The sequence below is a fragment of the Chrysemys picta genome, unplaced genomic scaffold, assembly GCF_011386835.1.
Source record: "Chrysemys picta bellii isolate R12L10 unplaced genomic scaffold, ASM1138683v2 scaf201, whole genome shotgun sequence".
NCBI classification, from domain to species: domain Eukaryota; kingdom Metazoa; phylum Chordata; order Testudines; family Emydidae; genus Chrysemys; species Chrysemys picta.
Window position 1 is genome coordinate 40,411 of NW_027052908.1, and position 14,581 is coordinate 54,991.

General features: G+C 49.6%; 1 protein-coding gene and 1 long non-coding RNA gene across 4 annotated transcripts in view; one reads left to right on the top strand and one right to left on the bottom strand.

Annotated features, from left to right (window-relative positions):
• Positions 1–234: 234 nt before the first annotated feature.
• Positions 235–14,581, bottom strand: part of LOC135978275 (uncharacterized) — a 50,377-nt gene continuing 36,030 nt past the window's right edge. For all 3 annotated transcript variants that reach the window (XR_010595704.1, XR_010595705.1, XR_010595703.1), the window contains 3 exons: positions 13,806–13,929; positions 7,398–7,522; positions 235–345 (listed from right to left, as the gene is read on the bottom strand). This is a non-coding gene — a long non-coding RNA (uncharacterized LOC135978275). The remainder of the gene's footprint in view (positions 346–7,397; positions 7,523–13,805; positions 13,930–14,581) is intronic.
• On the top strand, positions 1,621–3,755 carry LOC135978273 (uncharacterized). The gene is made up of 2 exons (XM_065579264.1): positions 1,621–2,515; positions 3,113–3,755. The coding sequence occupies exons 1-2, from the start codon at positions 1,975–1,977 to the stop codon at positions 3,613–3,615; spliced, it is 1,044 nt and encodes a 347-aa protein (XP_065435336.1). The 5' UTR covers positions 1,621–1,974; the 3' UTR covers positions 3,616–3,755.

Here is a 14,581-nt window from a genome sequence, read left to right on the forward strand (position 1 = left end):
AGAAGAGACCTTTAGAGCATCTAATCTAACCCGCTGCATATCATAGGCTTACTGTATAGTACAATAGTTACTCTTTGGGCACACACATTCCAGAAAGGCATCTAGTCTTCATTCAATGATATCAAGAGATGGAGAATCCACCACTTTCCCTTTTAGTGAGGGCCAGGGGGCTCCATTTCCCCTTCCACTAGCTCCCCATTTACAGTGAGCCAGAGCAGTACCTGCAGCAGGGAGCGGGAGTTGCTGAAGGCCTCAGAGGAACAGCCCCTGCAGTGTCTCAGGCACCTGGCGCAAGTGCCGGATGATGCGGAGCTGGTGCATCACTTTGGCCGTGACATCCTCCTGCTGCAAGGGAACGAGAACCTGTCAGAGACTCAAAGGTCCCGAGGAATCAGGGGGAATTAAGGGCACCTGGAACCAGCAGTATTTCCACCCACCACCTGCCCACCGCTGAGGGATGAATTCACCTCCTGAACGCCAGAATGGAGTCTTCTTGTCCTTTCTAGTATCCTCCAGTGCCAACCCCCCTCCTTGTAGGATTAGCTCCTGCTACCTCCCCCTCAGTGTTCTTCACAGCTGTTCCACCTCCAAACCAAACCTCAAGTTATCAGAACCCTCTTCTGCACCCCCAACCAGGTTGGGCATCCAGGCGGCTCTAGCGGGGGGGTAGGAGGGATTCTGCCAGAAGTGAAGTGGGTTGAGGGGAGGTTGAGATCTTGCCCCAAGTCATCCCAGACACTAATGCTAAGCCACAGGATGGCAGCATCTAGTGTCAGTGGAGTCCAAGCACTATTTCAACCATACAGTTTTGGATGAACTCCCCACAAGCGGAGGTGAAGAGCACCCCCAGCAACACACACACAAACACACACACACACACCACTCCTGGTGGTGAAAGGGGAACAGGAGAAAGGACAAAAGAAGTAAGAGATGAAGAGAAAGGAAGGAGGGATGGAGGAAAAGGTAAAACGAAAAGGACAAACCCTAATGTCCCCAGTGATTCTACGGGACAAAATCCCAGGGAGGGAATAAAATTCTGCCATCTTAAACTACTGTTTTCCATGCCTAGAATTCAGCTGGCACCAGATGGATCAGACTGAGCAGGTTCCAAAACCTCTTGGAGGCTCGTCCATATTTAGAAGGTAAGTCTGTTTTCTAGTAAAATCCGTCAAAAGGAAAGGAGAAAACTCGAAAGAGGCTCCTGCTCACACTCACATACGTCAACCCTAACACTCTCTCAGTCCTCAAAGAGAGACCTCGAGAAGGAGACTTGCTGAAGCAAAGCCACAGGGGTCTCTGAGGTTTCCCTGGCCCTGTGCTCCTGTCCTGCCAGGCTGATGTCAGCATCTCTCTCGGAGGTCACCACCTCCCTAACACCTTTGACCAATAGGCTGACGTCCTGCAAAAGGCCTTTGTGATATCACTGCCACACCCACCCTTCCCCGGAAGTGCTAATGTCCTGTTGCTGGGCTGACACTTTGAAGGTTTCAGCTACTCTCTGTGGATCACCCCACTCAATGCCTGTTCATTCTAGGAAGCAAGCCGGCTAGACAGTAAAACATCAGAGGCTGCTCCCAATGCTACACATGGGGCTGGTCTACACTACGGGTTTATGTCGACTTTAGCGGCGTTAAACCGAATTAAGCCTGGACACGTCCACACAACGAAGCCCTTTCTTTCGACTTAAAGGGTCCTTTAAACCGGTTTCTTTACACTACCTCTGACGAGGGGATTAGCGATAAAACCGGTCTTTGCGGGTCGGAATTGGGGTAGTGTGGACGGAATTCGACGTTATTGGCCTCCGGGAGCTATCCCACAGTGCTTCATTGTGACCGCTCTGGACAGCACTCTCAACTCAGATGCACTGACCAGGTAGACAGAAAAAGACCCGCGAAGGTTTGAATTTCATTTCCTGTTTGCCCAGCGTGGAGAGCACAGGTGACCCCGCAGAGCTCATCAGCACAGGTAACCGTGATGGAGTCCTCCCAGGATCGCAAAAGAGCTCCAGCATGGACCGAACGGGAGGTACGAGATCTGCTCGCCATATGGGGAGATGAAGCAGTGATAGCTGAACTCCGTAGCAGTAAAAGAAATGGAAAAGTATTAGAAAAGATCTCCAAGGCCATGAAGGACCGAGGCCATAACAGGGACACACAGCAGTGCCGCGTGAAAATTAAGGAGCTACGGCAAGCTTACCACAAAGCCAGAGAAGCAAACGGAAGGTCCGGGGCAGAGCCGCAAACTTGCCGCTACTACGCGGAGCTGCATGCGATCCTAGGGGGTGCAGCCACCACTACCCCAACCGTGTGCTATGACTCTCTCACTGGAGAAACACACAGGGAAGACGGTTCAGGGAACGAGGAAGATGACGATGGAGGTACTGTAGGTAGCTCACAGCAGCAAGGAAGCGGAGAAACCGGTTTCCCCAACAGCCAGGATATGTTTGTGACCCTGGACCTGGAACCAGTAACCCCCGAACTCACCCAAGACCCTCAGGGCACACAGGAGACCTCTGGTGAGTGTAACTTTGTAACTATTTGTAAACATTACAAAAAAAAAGCAAGCGTGTTTAATGATTACTTTGCCCTGGCAATCGCGGCCAGTACATCTACTGGAAAAGTCTGTTAACGTGTATGGGGATGGAGCGGAAATCCTCCAGGGACATCTCCAGAAAGCTCTCCTGGTTGAAATGGGGTGATTTTATTAAGGGGACATTCAGAGGCGCCCGTTCCTGCTCTTCTGACCAGAAATGTTCCCCGCTGTTAACCACGCGGTGGGGGGAGGGGTGAAGTGATCATCCCAGAGAATCGTGTGTTTGTGTGTGTGTGGGGGGGTTTACTTGTGTTTGTGCCGCATGTTAACCGGGAAACCACAGCCCCCTCCTTTTACATTGAAACCCCATTTTAAATGGACAACCCAATTCATCCTTGATATGGGAAATGCGCTGCTGTTTGCAACCTTTCCCGCATGTTAAGAAGGTTAAAAGAGCCAAAACACTGTGGCCTACGATGGCTGCCTGCAAGCCGAAATATGCGACCTTGTAATGAAAGAGTGTACCCATTGTTCTCTAAAATGTGTCTTTTTTAACCACCTCTCCCTTCTCCTCCGCCAGCTGCAAATGTTTCTCCTTCGCAGAGGCTCGTGAACATTAGAAAGAGAAAACGTAGGACGAGGGACGAGATGTTCACGGAGCTCCAGATGTCCGCCCAGGCTGATAGAGCACAGCAAAATGCGTGGAGGCAGTCAATGACGGAGATGAGAAAAGCCCAATATGAACGAGAGGAGAGGTGGCGGGCTGAATCGCGGGAAGAACAGAGCAAGTGGCGGGCTGAAGATGATAGGTGGCGTCAGCTTGCAGACAGACGGCAAGAGGCAATGCTCCGTCTGCTGGAGCATCAAACTGATATGCTCGAGCGTATGGTTGAGTTGCAGGAAAGGCAGCAGGAGCAGAGACCGCCGCTACAGCCCCTGTGTAACCAACAGCCCTCCTCCCCAAGTTCCATAGCCTCCTCACCCAGACGCCCAAGAACGCGGTGGGGGGGCCTCCGTCCACCCAGTCACTCCACCCCAGATGATCGCCCAAGCATCAGAAGGCTGGCCTTCAATAAGAGTTAAAGTTTTAAAATGCAGTGTGTCCTTTTCCATCCCTCCTCCCCCACCCATCCCAGGCTACCTTGGCAATTATCCCCCTACCTCTGTAAGGAACTAATAAAGAATGCATGAATGTTAAAAAAAATGACTTTATTGCCTCTGCAAGCGGGAGGGGAGGGTGGGGTGGTTGGTTTACAGGGAAGTAGAGTGAACCGGGTCGGGGGGGGGGTTTGGAGGGTTCATCAAGGAGAAACAAACAGAAGTTTCACACCGTTGCCTGGCCAGTCACAAAACTCGTTTTCAAAGCTTCTCTGATGCGCACCGCGCCCTGCTGTGCTCCTCTAACCGCCCTGGTGTCTGGCTGCGCGTAATCAGCGGCCAGGCGAGTTGCCTCAACCTCCCACCCCGCCATAAAGGTCTCCCCCTTACTCTCACAGATATTGTGGAGCGCACAGCAAGTAGCAATAACAATGGGGATATTCTTTTCGCTGAGGTCTGAGCGAGTCAGTAAGCTGCGCCAGCGCGCTTTTAAACGTCCAAATGCACATTCCACCACCATTCGGCACTTGCTCAGCCTGTAGTTGAACAGGTCCTGACTCCTGTCCAGGCTGCCTGTGTACGGCTTCATGAGCCATGGCATTAAGGGGTAGGCTGGGTCCCCAAGGATCACGATAGGCATTTCAACATCCCCAATGGTCACTTTCTGGTCCGGGAAGAAAGTCCCTTCCTCCAGCTTTCGAAACAGAGCAGAGTTCCTGAAGACGCGAGCATCATGTACCTTTCCCGGCCATCCCACGTTGATGTTGGTGAAACGTCCCTTGTGATCCACCAGGGCTTGCAGCAGCATTGAAAAGTACCCCTTGCGGTTTACGTAGGCGGTGGCTTGGTGCTCCGGTGATAAGATAGGGATATGGGTTCCGTCTATGGCCCCGCCACAGTTTGGGAATCCCATTTCAGCAAAACCATCCACTATTGACTGCACGTTGCCCAGAGTCACTACCCTTGCTATCACCAGGTCTTTCATTGCCCTGGCAAATTGGATCACAGCAGCCCCCACCGTAGATTTGCCCACTCCAAATTGATTCCCGACTGACCGGTAGCTGTCTGGCGTTGCAAGCTTCCACAGGGCTATCGCCACTCGCTTCTCAACTGTGAGGGCTGCTCTCATCTTGGTATCCTGGCGTTTCAGGGCAGGGGACAGCAAGTCACAAAGTTCCATGAAAGTGCCCTTACGCATGCGAAAGTTTCGCAGCCACTGGGAATCGTCCCATACCTGCAGCACGATGCGGTCCCACCAGTCTGTGCTTGTTTCCCGGGCCCAGAATCGGCGTTCCACGGCATCAACCTGCCCCAGTGACACCATGATTTCCACATTGCTGGTGCCTGTGCCTTGTGAGAGGTCTATGTCCATGTCAATTTCCTCATCACTCTCGTCGCCGCGCTGCAATCGCCTCCTCGCCTGGTCCGGGTTTCGCCTTGGCATGTCCTGGCTCTGCATATACTCCAGGACAATGCGCGTGGTGTTCATAGTGCTCATAATTGCCGCGGTGATCTGAGCGGGCTCCATGATCCCAGTGCTAGCTATGGCGCCTGGTCAGAAAAAAGGCGCGAAAGTAGTATCTGATGGACCAGGAGAAGGAGGGAGGGCGGGAGGGAGGGAGGGCCGAGTGACGACATGGCGTACAGGTACAGGAACAGGGAGAAACACAAACAACTGTCACACAGAATGGTCCCCCCAAAGATTAAAATGAAAACCCTGGGCTTAGCAGGCCATTGATTTCACGGAGGAAGGGGAAGCATATGAATACAGAACAAATCTATTTTTTACATCTTAAGGTGGCAGCCGACGGTGCAGCATGAGTGACAGCCATACCCATACCAGTATGACGATGACGGATACCAATCATAAAATACCATCATCTGCCAAAAGGCAAGGGGCTGCTGCTGTGTAGCAATGCAGCCCCACGTCTGCCAGCCCCACGTCCGCCAGCACCCAGCATCGCCCTCGGCCTCTTCTGGGTGCTTAGCAGACAATACTGGGCAATTGGCAGAAAATAGTATATTACGACTGGTAGCCATCATCATCGAAACAGTAGCATGTCTGCCCAGGTGGCCATGATTGACAGCCACACCAGTACGACGACGATGGGTACCAGTCATAATATACCATCGCCTGGCAAGGGGCTGGTGCAATGCAGCCCTACGGCTGCCAGCCCCATGGCTATCACTCATGCTACACCGTCTACCGCCAAAAGGCAGTTAGCAGCTGCTGCTGTGTAGCAATGCAGTCCCACGTCTGCCAGCACCCAGAGGACATATGGTGACGGTGAGCTCAGCTGAGCTGAGCGGGCTCCATGCTTGCCGTGATATGTTGTCTGCACAGGTAACCCAGGTAAAAAGGCGCGAATCTATTGTCTGCGTTGCTGTGACGAGGGGGGAGGGGCCTGACGACATGTACCCAGAACCGCCCGCGACACTGTTTTGCATCATCCGGGCATTGGAATCTCAACCCAGAATTCAAAGAAAAGGCGCGAACCGCTTCTCGGCTCTCTGAGCTGTGGCGCAAACGTAGTATCTGACGGACTAGGGGAAGGAGGGAGGGGGGCCGAGTGACGACATGGCGTACAGGCACAGGGAATTAAAATCAAGAACGGTGGCTGTGCATCAGGGAGAAACACAAACAACTGTCACACAGAATGTTCCCCCCAAAGATTAAACTGAAAACCCTGGGCTTAGCAGGCCGTTGATTTGACGGAGGGAGGGGGAAGCAAATGAATACAGAGCAAATCTATTTTTTACATCTTAAGACGACGGTGCAGCGTGACTGATAGCCCTCGGCATCTTTCTGGGTGCTTGGCAGCAAATACGGGGCGGCGTATGACGATGGTCTTCAGGCCTATTGCACAATCGGCTGCTCGGGGAAGACTCTGCTAACGTGCGATGACCCGACTTGTAATAGGACGGCTAATAGTCGTAATACACCATTTACTGCCAAAAGGCAAGCCCCACGGCTGCCAGCACCCAGATCGCCGATGAAGGCTACCAGTCTACTGCACCGTCTACCGCCAAAAGGCAGTTAGCAGCTGCTGCTGTGTAGCAATGCAGTCCCACGTCTGCCGACACCCAGAGGACATATGGTGACGGTGAGCTGAGCTGAGCGGGCTCCATGTTGTCTGCACAGGTAACCCAGGTAACCCAGGTAAAGAGGCGCGAATCTATTGTCTGCCGTTGCTGTGACGGGGGAGGGAGGGGCCTGACGACATGTACCCAGAACCGCCCGCGACACTGTTTTGCATCATCCGGGCATTGGGATCTCAACCCAGAATTCAAAGGGGCGGCGGAGACTGCGGGAACTGTGGGATAGCTGTGGGATAGCTACCCATAGTGCAATGCTCTGGAAGTCGACGCTAGCCTTGTACTGTGGACGCGGTGCGCCGACTAGAGCACCTAGAGCATTTTATTGTGTGGACACACACAATCGGCTGTATACAACCGATTTCAATAAAACCGGCTTCTATAAATTCGAATTAATTTCGTAGTGTAGACGTACCCTCAGTGTTTCCAAAATTAGGGGACTTTATGGCCAGAAGAGACCTTTAGAGCATCTCATCTAACCCCTTGCATACCATAGGCTTGCTGTATAGTACAATAGTTACTTTTTGGGCACACACATTGCAGAAAACCATCTAGTCTTCCTTCAATGACATCAAGAGATGGAGAATCCCCCACTTTCCCTTTTAGTGAGTGCCAGGGGGCTCCATTTCCCCTTCCACTAGTTCCCCATTTACAGTGAGCCAGAGCAGTACCTGCAGCAGGGAGCGGGAGTTGCTGATGGCCTCAGAGGCACAGCCCCTGCAGTGTCTCAGGAATCTGGCACAAGTGCCGGATGATGCGGAGCTGGTGCATCACTTTTGGCCGTGACGTCCTCCTGCTGCAAGGGAATGAGAACCTGTCAGAGACTCAAAGGCCCCGAGGAATCAGCGGGAATTAAGGGCACCTGGAACCAGCACTACTTCCACCCATCACCTGCCCACCACTGAGGGATAAATTCACCTCCTGAACCCCAGAATGGAGTCTTCTTGTCCTTTCTAGTAACCTCCAGTGCCAAATCCCCTCCTTGAAGGATGAGCTCCTGCTATCTCCCCCTCAGTGCCCTTGACAGCTGTTCCACCTCCAAACCACAGCTCAAGTTATTAGTACCTTTGGACACAGACTGGCTAACCTAGTGAGGAGGGCTTTAAACTAGGTTCGACGGGGACAGGTGAGCAAAGCCCACAGGTAAGTGGGGAACATGGAGACCGGGGAGATGGGTCAAAAACGAGAGGGAGTGTGGGCTATATTGTCAGAGGGAAAGGAGGGTCAGGACAAAACTGGGAGGAAAGATCAAACCAGTATCTTAGATGCCTATATACAAATGTGAGAAGTATGGGGAATAAGCAGGAAGAACTGGAAGTGCTAATAAATAAATACAACTATGACATTGTTGGCATCACTGAAACTTGGTGGGATAATACACGTGATTGGAATGTTGGTGTGGATGGGTACAGCTTGCTCAGGAAGGATAGACAGGGGAAAAAGGGAGGAGGTGTTGCCTTGTATATTAAAAATGTACACACTTGGACTGAGGTAGAGATGGACATAGGAGACGGAAGTGTGGAGAGTCTCTGGGTTAGGCTAAAAGGGGTAAAAAACAAGGGAGATGTCATGCTAGGAGTCTACTACAAGCCACCTAACCAGGTGGAAGAGGTGGATGAGGCTTTTTTTAAGCAACTAACAAAATCATCCAAAGCCCAAGATTTGGTGGTGATGGGGGACTTCAACTATCCGGATATATGTTGGGAAAATAACACAGCGGGCACAGACTATCCAACAAATTCCTGGACTGCATTGGAGACAACTTTTTATTTCAGAAGGTTGAAAAAGCTACTAGGGGGGAAGCTGTTCTAGACTTGATTTTAACAAATAGGGAGGAACTCGTTGAGAATTTGAAAGTAGAAGGCAGCCTGGGTGAAAGTGATCATGAAATCATAGAGTTTGCAATTCTAAGGAAGGGTAGAAGGGAGAACAGCAAAATAGAGACAATGGATTTCAGGAAGGCAGATTTTGGTAAGCTCAGAGAGCTGATAGGTAAGGTCCCATGGGAATCAAGACTGAGGGGAAAAACAACTGAGGAGAGTTGGCAGTTTTTCAAAGGGACACTATTAAGGGCCCAAAAGCAAGCTATTCCGCTGGTTAGGAAAGATAGAAAATGTGGCAAAAGACCACCTTGGCTTAACCATGAGATCTTGCATGATCTAAAAAATAAAAAGGAGTCATATCAAAAATGGAAACTGGGACAGATTACAAAGGATGAATATAGGCAAACAACACAGGAATGCAGGGGCAAGATTAGAAAGGCAAAGGCACAAAATGAGCTCAAACTAGCTACGGGAATAAAGGGAAACAAGAAGACTTTTTATCAATACATTAGAAGCAAGAGGAAGACCAAAGACAGGGTAGGCCCACTGCTTAGTGAAGAGGGAGAAACAGTAACAGGAAACTTGGAAATGGCGGAGATGCTTAATGACTTCTTTGTTTCGGTCTTCACCGAGAAGTCTGAAGGAATGCCTAACATAGTGAATGCTAATGGGAAGGGGGTAGCTTTAGCAGATAAAATAAAAAAAGAACAAGTTAAAAATCACTTAGAAAAGTTAGATGCCTGCAAGTCACCCGGGCCTGATGAAATGCATCCTAGAATACTCAAGGAGCTAATAGAGGAGGTATCTGAGCCTCTAGCTATTATCTTTGGAAAATCATGGGAGACGGGAGAGATTCCAGAAGACTGGAAAAGGGCAAATATAGTGCCCATCTATAAAAAGGGAAATAAAAACAACCCAGGAAACTACAGACCCCAGTGAGTTTAACTTCTGTGCCAGGGAAGATAATGGAGCAAGTAATTAAGGAAATCATCTGCAAACACTTGGAAGGTGGTAAGGTGATAGGGAACAGCCAGCATGGATTTGTGAAGAACAAATCATGTCAAACCAATCTGATAGCTTTCTTTGATAGGATAACGAGCCTTGTGGATAAGGGTGAGGCTGTGGATGTGGTATACCTAGACTTTAGTAAGGCATTTGATACGGTCTCGCATGATATTCTTATTGATAAACTAGGCAAGTACAATTTAGATGGGGCTACTATAAGGTGGGTGCATAACTGCCTGGATAACCGTACTCAGAGAGTTGTTATTAATAGTTCCCAATCCTGCTGGAAAGCCATAACGAGTGGGGTATCGCAGGGGTCTGTTTTGGGACCGGCGCTGTTCAATATCTTCATCAACGACTTAGATATTGGCATAGAAAGTACGCTTATTAAGTTTGCGGATGATACCAAACTGGGAGGGATTGCAACTGCTTTGGAGGACAGGGTCATAATTCAAAATGATCTGGACAAATTGGAGAAATGGTCTGAGTTAAACAGGATGAAGTTTAACAAAGACAAATGCAAAGTGCTCCACTTAGGAAGGAACAATCAGTTTCACACATACAGAATGGGAAGAGACTGTCTAGGAAGGAGTACGGCAGAAAGGGATCTAGGGGTTATAGTGGACCACAAGCTAAATATGAGTCAACAGTGTGATGCTCTTGCAAAAAAAGCAAACCTGATTCTGGGATGTATTAACAGGTGTGTTGTGAGCAAGACACGAGAAGTCATTCTTCCGCTCTACTCTGCTCTGGTTAGGCCTCAGCTGGAGTATTGTGTCCAGTTCTGGGCACCGCATTTTAAAAAAGATGTGGAGAAATTGGAAGGGGTCCAGAGAAGAGCAACAAGAATGATTAAAGGTCTTGAGAACATGACCTATGAAGGAAGGCTGAAAGAATTGGCTTTGTTTAGTTTGGAAAAGAGAAGACTGAGAGGAGACATGATAGCAGTTTTCAGGTATTTAAAAGGGTGTCATAAGGAGGAGGGAGAAAACTTGTTCACCTTAGCCTCTAAGGATAGAACCAGAAGCAATGGGTTTAAAGTGCAGCAAGGGAGGTCTAGGTTGGACATTAGGAAAAAGTTCCTAACTGTCAGGGTGGTTAAACACTGGAATAAATTGCCGAGGGAGGTTGTGGAATCTCCATCTCTTGAGATATTTAAGAGTAGGTTAGATAAATGTCTATCAGGGATGGTCTAGATGGTATTTGGTCCTGCCACGCAGGCAGGGGACTGGACTCGATGACCTCTCGAGGTCCCTTCCAGTCCGATAATCTATGAATGTATGAAAAAAACACTGTTCTCCACCCCCACCCAGGTTGGCCAGGGAGGCGGCTCTAGCAGGGGGGGAAGGAGGGATTCTGGCAGCAGTGAAGTGGGTTGCGGGGAAGTTGAGATCTTGACCCAAGTCATCCCAGACACTAATGCTAAGCCACAGGATGGCAGCATCTAGTGTCAGTGGAGTCCAAACACTATTTCAACCCCACTCCTGGTGGTGGGAGGGGAACAGGAGAAAGGACAAAAGAAGTAAGAGATGAAGAGAAAGGAAGGAGGGATGGAGGAAAAGGTAAAACAAAAAGGACAAACCCTAATGTCCCCAGTGATTCTACGGCACAAAATCCAAGGGATGGAATAAAATTCTGCCATCTTAAACTACTGTTTTCCATGCCTAGAATTCAGCTGGCACCACGTGGATCAGAGTGAGCAGCTGCCAAAACCTCTTGGAGGCTCTTACCTTCTAAACAGGGACGTCTGTTTTCTAGTAAAATCAGTAAAAGGAAAGGAGAAAACTCGAAAGAGGCTCCTGCACGCACTCACGTACGTGAACCCTAATACTCTCTCAGTCCTCAAAGAAAGACCCCGAGAAGGAGACTTGCTGAAGCAAAGCCACAGGGTCTCTGAGGTTTCCCTGGCCCTGTGCTCCTGTCCTGCCAGGCTGATGTCAGCATCTCTCTCTGAGGTCACCACCTCTCTAACACATTTGACCAATAAGCTGACATCCTGCAAAAGGCCTTTGTGATGTCACTGCCACACCCAACCAAACCCTCAAGTGCTAATGTCCTGCTGCTGGCCTGACACTTTGAAGGTTTGAGGTTGTCATAACTATAAAGGGAAGGGTAACAGCTGTCCTGTGTACAGTACTATAAAATCCTCCTGGCCAGAGACTCCAAAATCCTTTTCCCTCTAAAGGGTTAAGAAGCTCAGGTAACCTGGCTGGCATCTGACCTAAAGGACCAATAAGGGGACAAGATACTTTCAAATCTTGGGGAGGGGAAGGCTTTTGTTTGTGTTCTTTGTTTGTGTGGGTGTTCGCCCTCGGGACTGAGAGGGACCAGACATCAATCCAGGTTCTCCACATCTTTCTAAACAAGTCTCTCCTATTTCAAACAAGGCGTGTTAGTTTTCCTTTGTTTTCTCAACTTGTAAATGTACCTTTTCCTAGAGTGTTTATCTTTGTTTGCTGTACTTTGAACCTAAGACTAGAGGGGAGTCCTCTGAGCTCTTTAAGTTTGATTACCCTGTAAGGTTAATTTCCATACTGATTTTACAGAGATGATTTTTACATTTTCTTTAATTAAAAGCCTTATTTTTAAGAACCTGATTGATTTTTCCTTGTTTTAAGATCCAAGGAGTTTGGATCTTGATTCACCAGGAGTTGGTGGGAGGAAGGAGGGGGGATGGTTTATTTCTCCTTGTTTTAATATCCAAGGGGTTTGGATCTGTATTCACCAGGGAATTGCTGAAAGGTTTCTCAAGGCTACCCAGGGGAGGAAATTAGCCTTGGGATGGTGGTTAAGCTTAGAGGTTTTCATGCAGGCCCCTACATTTGTACCCTAAACTTCAAAGTGGGGATACAGCCTTGACACAGGTACTCTCTGTGGATCACCCCACTCAATGCGTCTTCATTCTAGGAAGCAAGCCGGCTAGACAGTAAAACATCACAGGCTGCTCCCAATACTACACTCAGTGTTTCCAAAATTTGTAGACTTTATGGCCACAAGAGACCTTTAGAGCATCTCATCTAAGCCCCTGCATATCATAGGCCTCCTGTATAGTACAATAGTTACTTTTTGGGCACACACATTCCAGAAAGGCATCTAGTCTTCATTCAATGACATCAAGAGATGGAGAATCCACCACTTTCCCTTTTAGTGAGGGCCAGGGGGTTCCATTTCCCCTTCCACTAGCACCCCATTTACAGTGAGCCAGAGCAGTACCTGCAGCAGGGAGTGGGAGTTGCTGATGTCCACAGAGGCACAGCCCTTGCAGTGTCAACTTCCCACAAGGGGAGGTGAAGAGCACCCCCAGCAACACACACACACACCACTCCTGGTGGTGGGAGGGGAACAAGAGAAAGCAAGGAGGGATGGAGGAAAAGGTAAAACGAAAAGGACAAACCCTAATGTCCCCAGTGATTCTACGGCACAAAATCCCAGGTGGGCTATACAATTCTGCCACTTTGAACTAGTGTTTTCCATGCCTAGAATTCAGCTGGCACCAGATGGATCAGACTGCAGACTGAGCAGGTTAAAAACCTCTCCAAGGTTCTTACCTTCTCAACAGGCACGTCTGCTTTCTAGTAAAATCAATAAAAGGAGAAACTCGAAAGAGGTTCCTCCTCGCACTCACATACTTGAACCCTAATACTCTCTGAGTCCTAAAAAGGGAGACCTCGAGAAGGAGACTTGCTAAAGCAAAGCCAAAGGGGTCTCTGAGGTTTCCCTGGCCCTGCGCTCCTGTCCTGCCTGGCTGATGTCAGCATCTCTCTCTCAGGTAACCACCTCCCTAACACCTTTGACCCATAGGCTGAGGTCCAGGATAAGGCCTTTGTGATATCACTGCCACACCCAACCAAACCCTAAAGTGCTAATGTCCTGCTACTGGCCTGACACTTTGAAGGTTTGAGCTACTCTCTGTGGATCACCCCACTCAATGCATCCTCATTCTAGGAAGCAAGCGGGCTAGACAGTAAAACATCAGAGGCTGCTCCCAATGCTACACTCAGTGTTTCCAAAATTAGTAGACTTTATGGTCAGAAGAGACCTTTAGAACATCTAATCTAACCCGCTGCATATCATAGGCTTACTGTATAGTACAATAGTTACTCTTTGGGCACACACATTCCAGAAAGGCATCTAGTCTTCATTCAATGACATCAAGAGATGGAGAATCCACCACTTTCCCTTTTAGTGAGGGCCAGGGGGCTCCATTTCCCCTTCCACTAGCTCCCCATTTACAGTGAGCCAGAGCAGTACCTGCAGCAGGGAGCGGGAGTTGCTGAAGGCCTCAGAGGAACAGCCCCTGCAGTGTCTCAGGCACCTGGCGCAAGTGCCGGATGATGCGGAGCTGGTGCATCACTTTGGCCGTGACGTCCTCCTGCTGCAGGGGAACGAGAACCTGTCAGAGACTCAAAGGTCCCGAGGAATCAGGGGGAATTAAGGGCACCTGGAACTAGCAGTATTTCCACCCACCACCTGCCCACCGCTGAGGGATGAATTCACCTCCTGAACCCCAGAATGGAGTCTTCTTGTCCTTTCTAGTAACCTCCAGTGCCAAATCCCCTCCTTGAAGGGTGAGCTGCTGCTACCTCCCTCTCAGTGCCCTTGACAGATGTTCCACCACCAAACCACAGCTCAAGTTATCAGAACCCTCTTCTCCACCCCCACCCAGGTTGGCCAGGGAGGCGGCTCTAGCAGGGGTGGCAGGAGGGATTCTGCCAGCAGTGAAGTGGGTTCCGGGGAGGTTGAGATCTTGCCCCAAGTCATCCCAGATACCAATGCTAATCCACACGATGGCAGCATCTAGTGTCAGTGGAGTCCAAGCACTATTTCAACCACACAGGTTTGGATGAACTCCCCACAAAGGGAGGTGAAGAGCACCCCCAGCAACACACAAACACACACACACACACAAACCACTCCCGGTGGTGGGAGGGGAACAGGAGAAAGGACAAAAGAAGTAAGAGATGAAGAGAAAGGAAGGAGGGAGGGAGGAAAAGGTAAAACGAAAAGGACAAACACTAATGTCCCCA

Bases quoted from the DNA above. Each gene is read 5' to 3' on its own strand.
- LOC135978273 (XM_065579264.1), top strand. From the start codon at position 1,975: ATGGAGTCCTCCCAGGATCGCAAAAGAGCTCCAGCATGGACCGAACGG. The intron at 2,516-3,112 runs GTGAGTGTAACT...CTCCTCCGCCAG, and splicing joins GGGCACACAGGAGACCTCTG to CTGCAAATGTTTCTCCTTCG.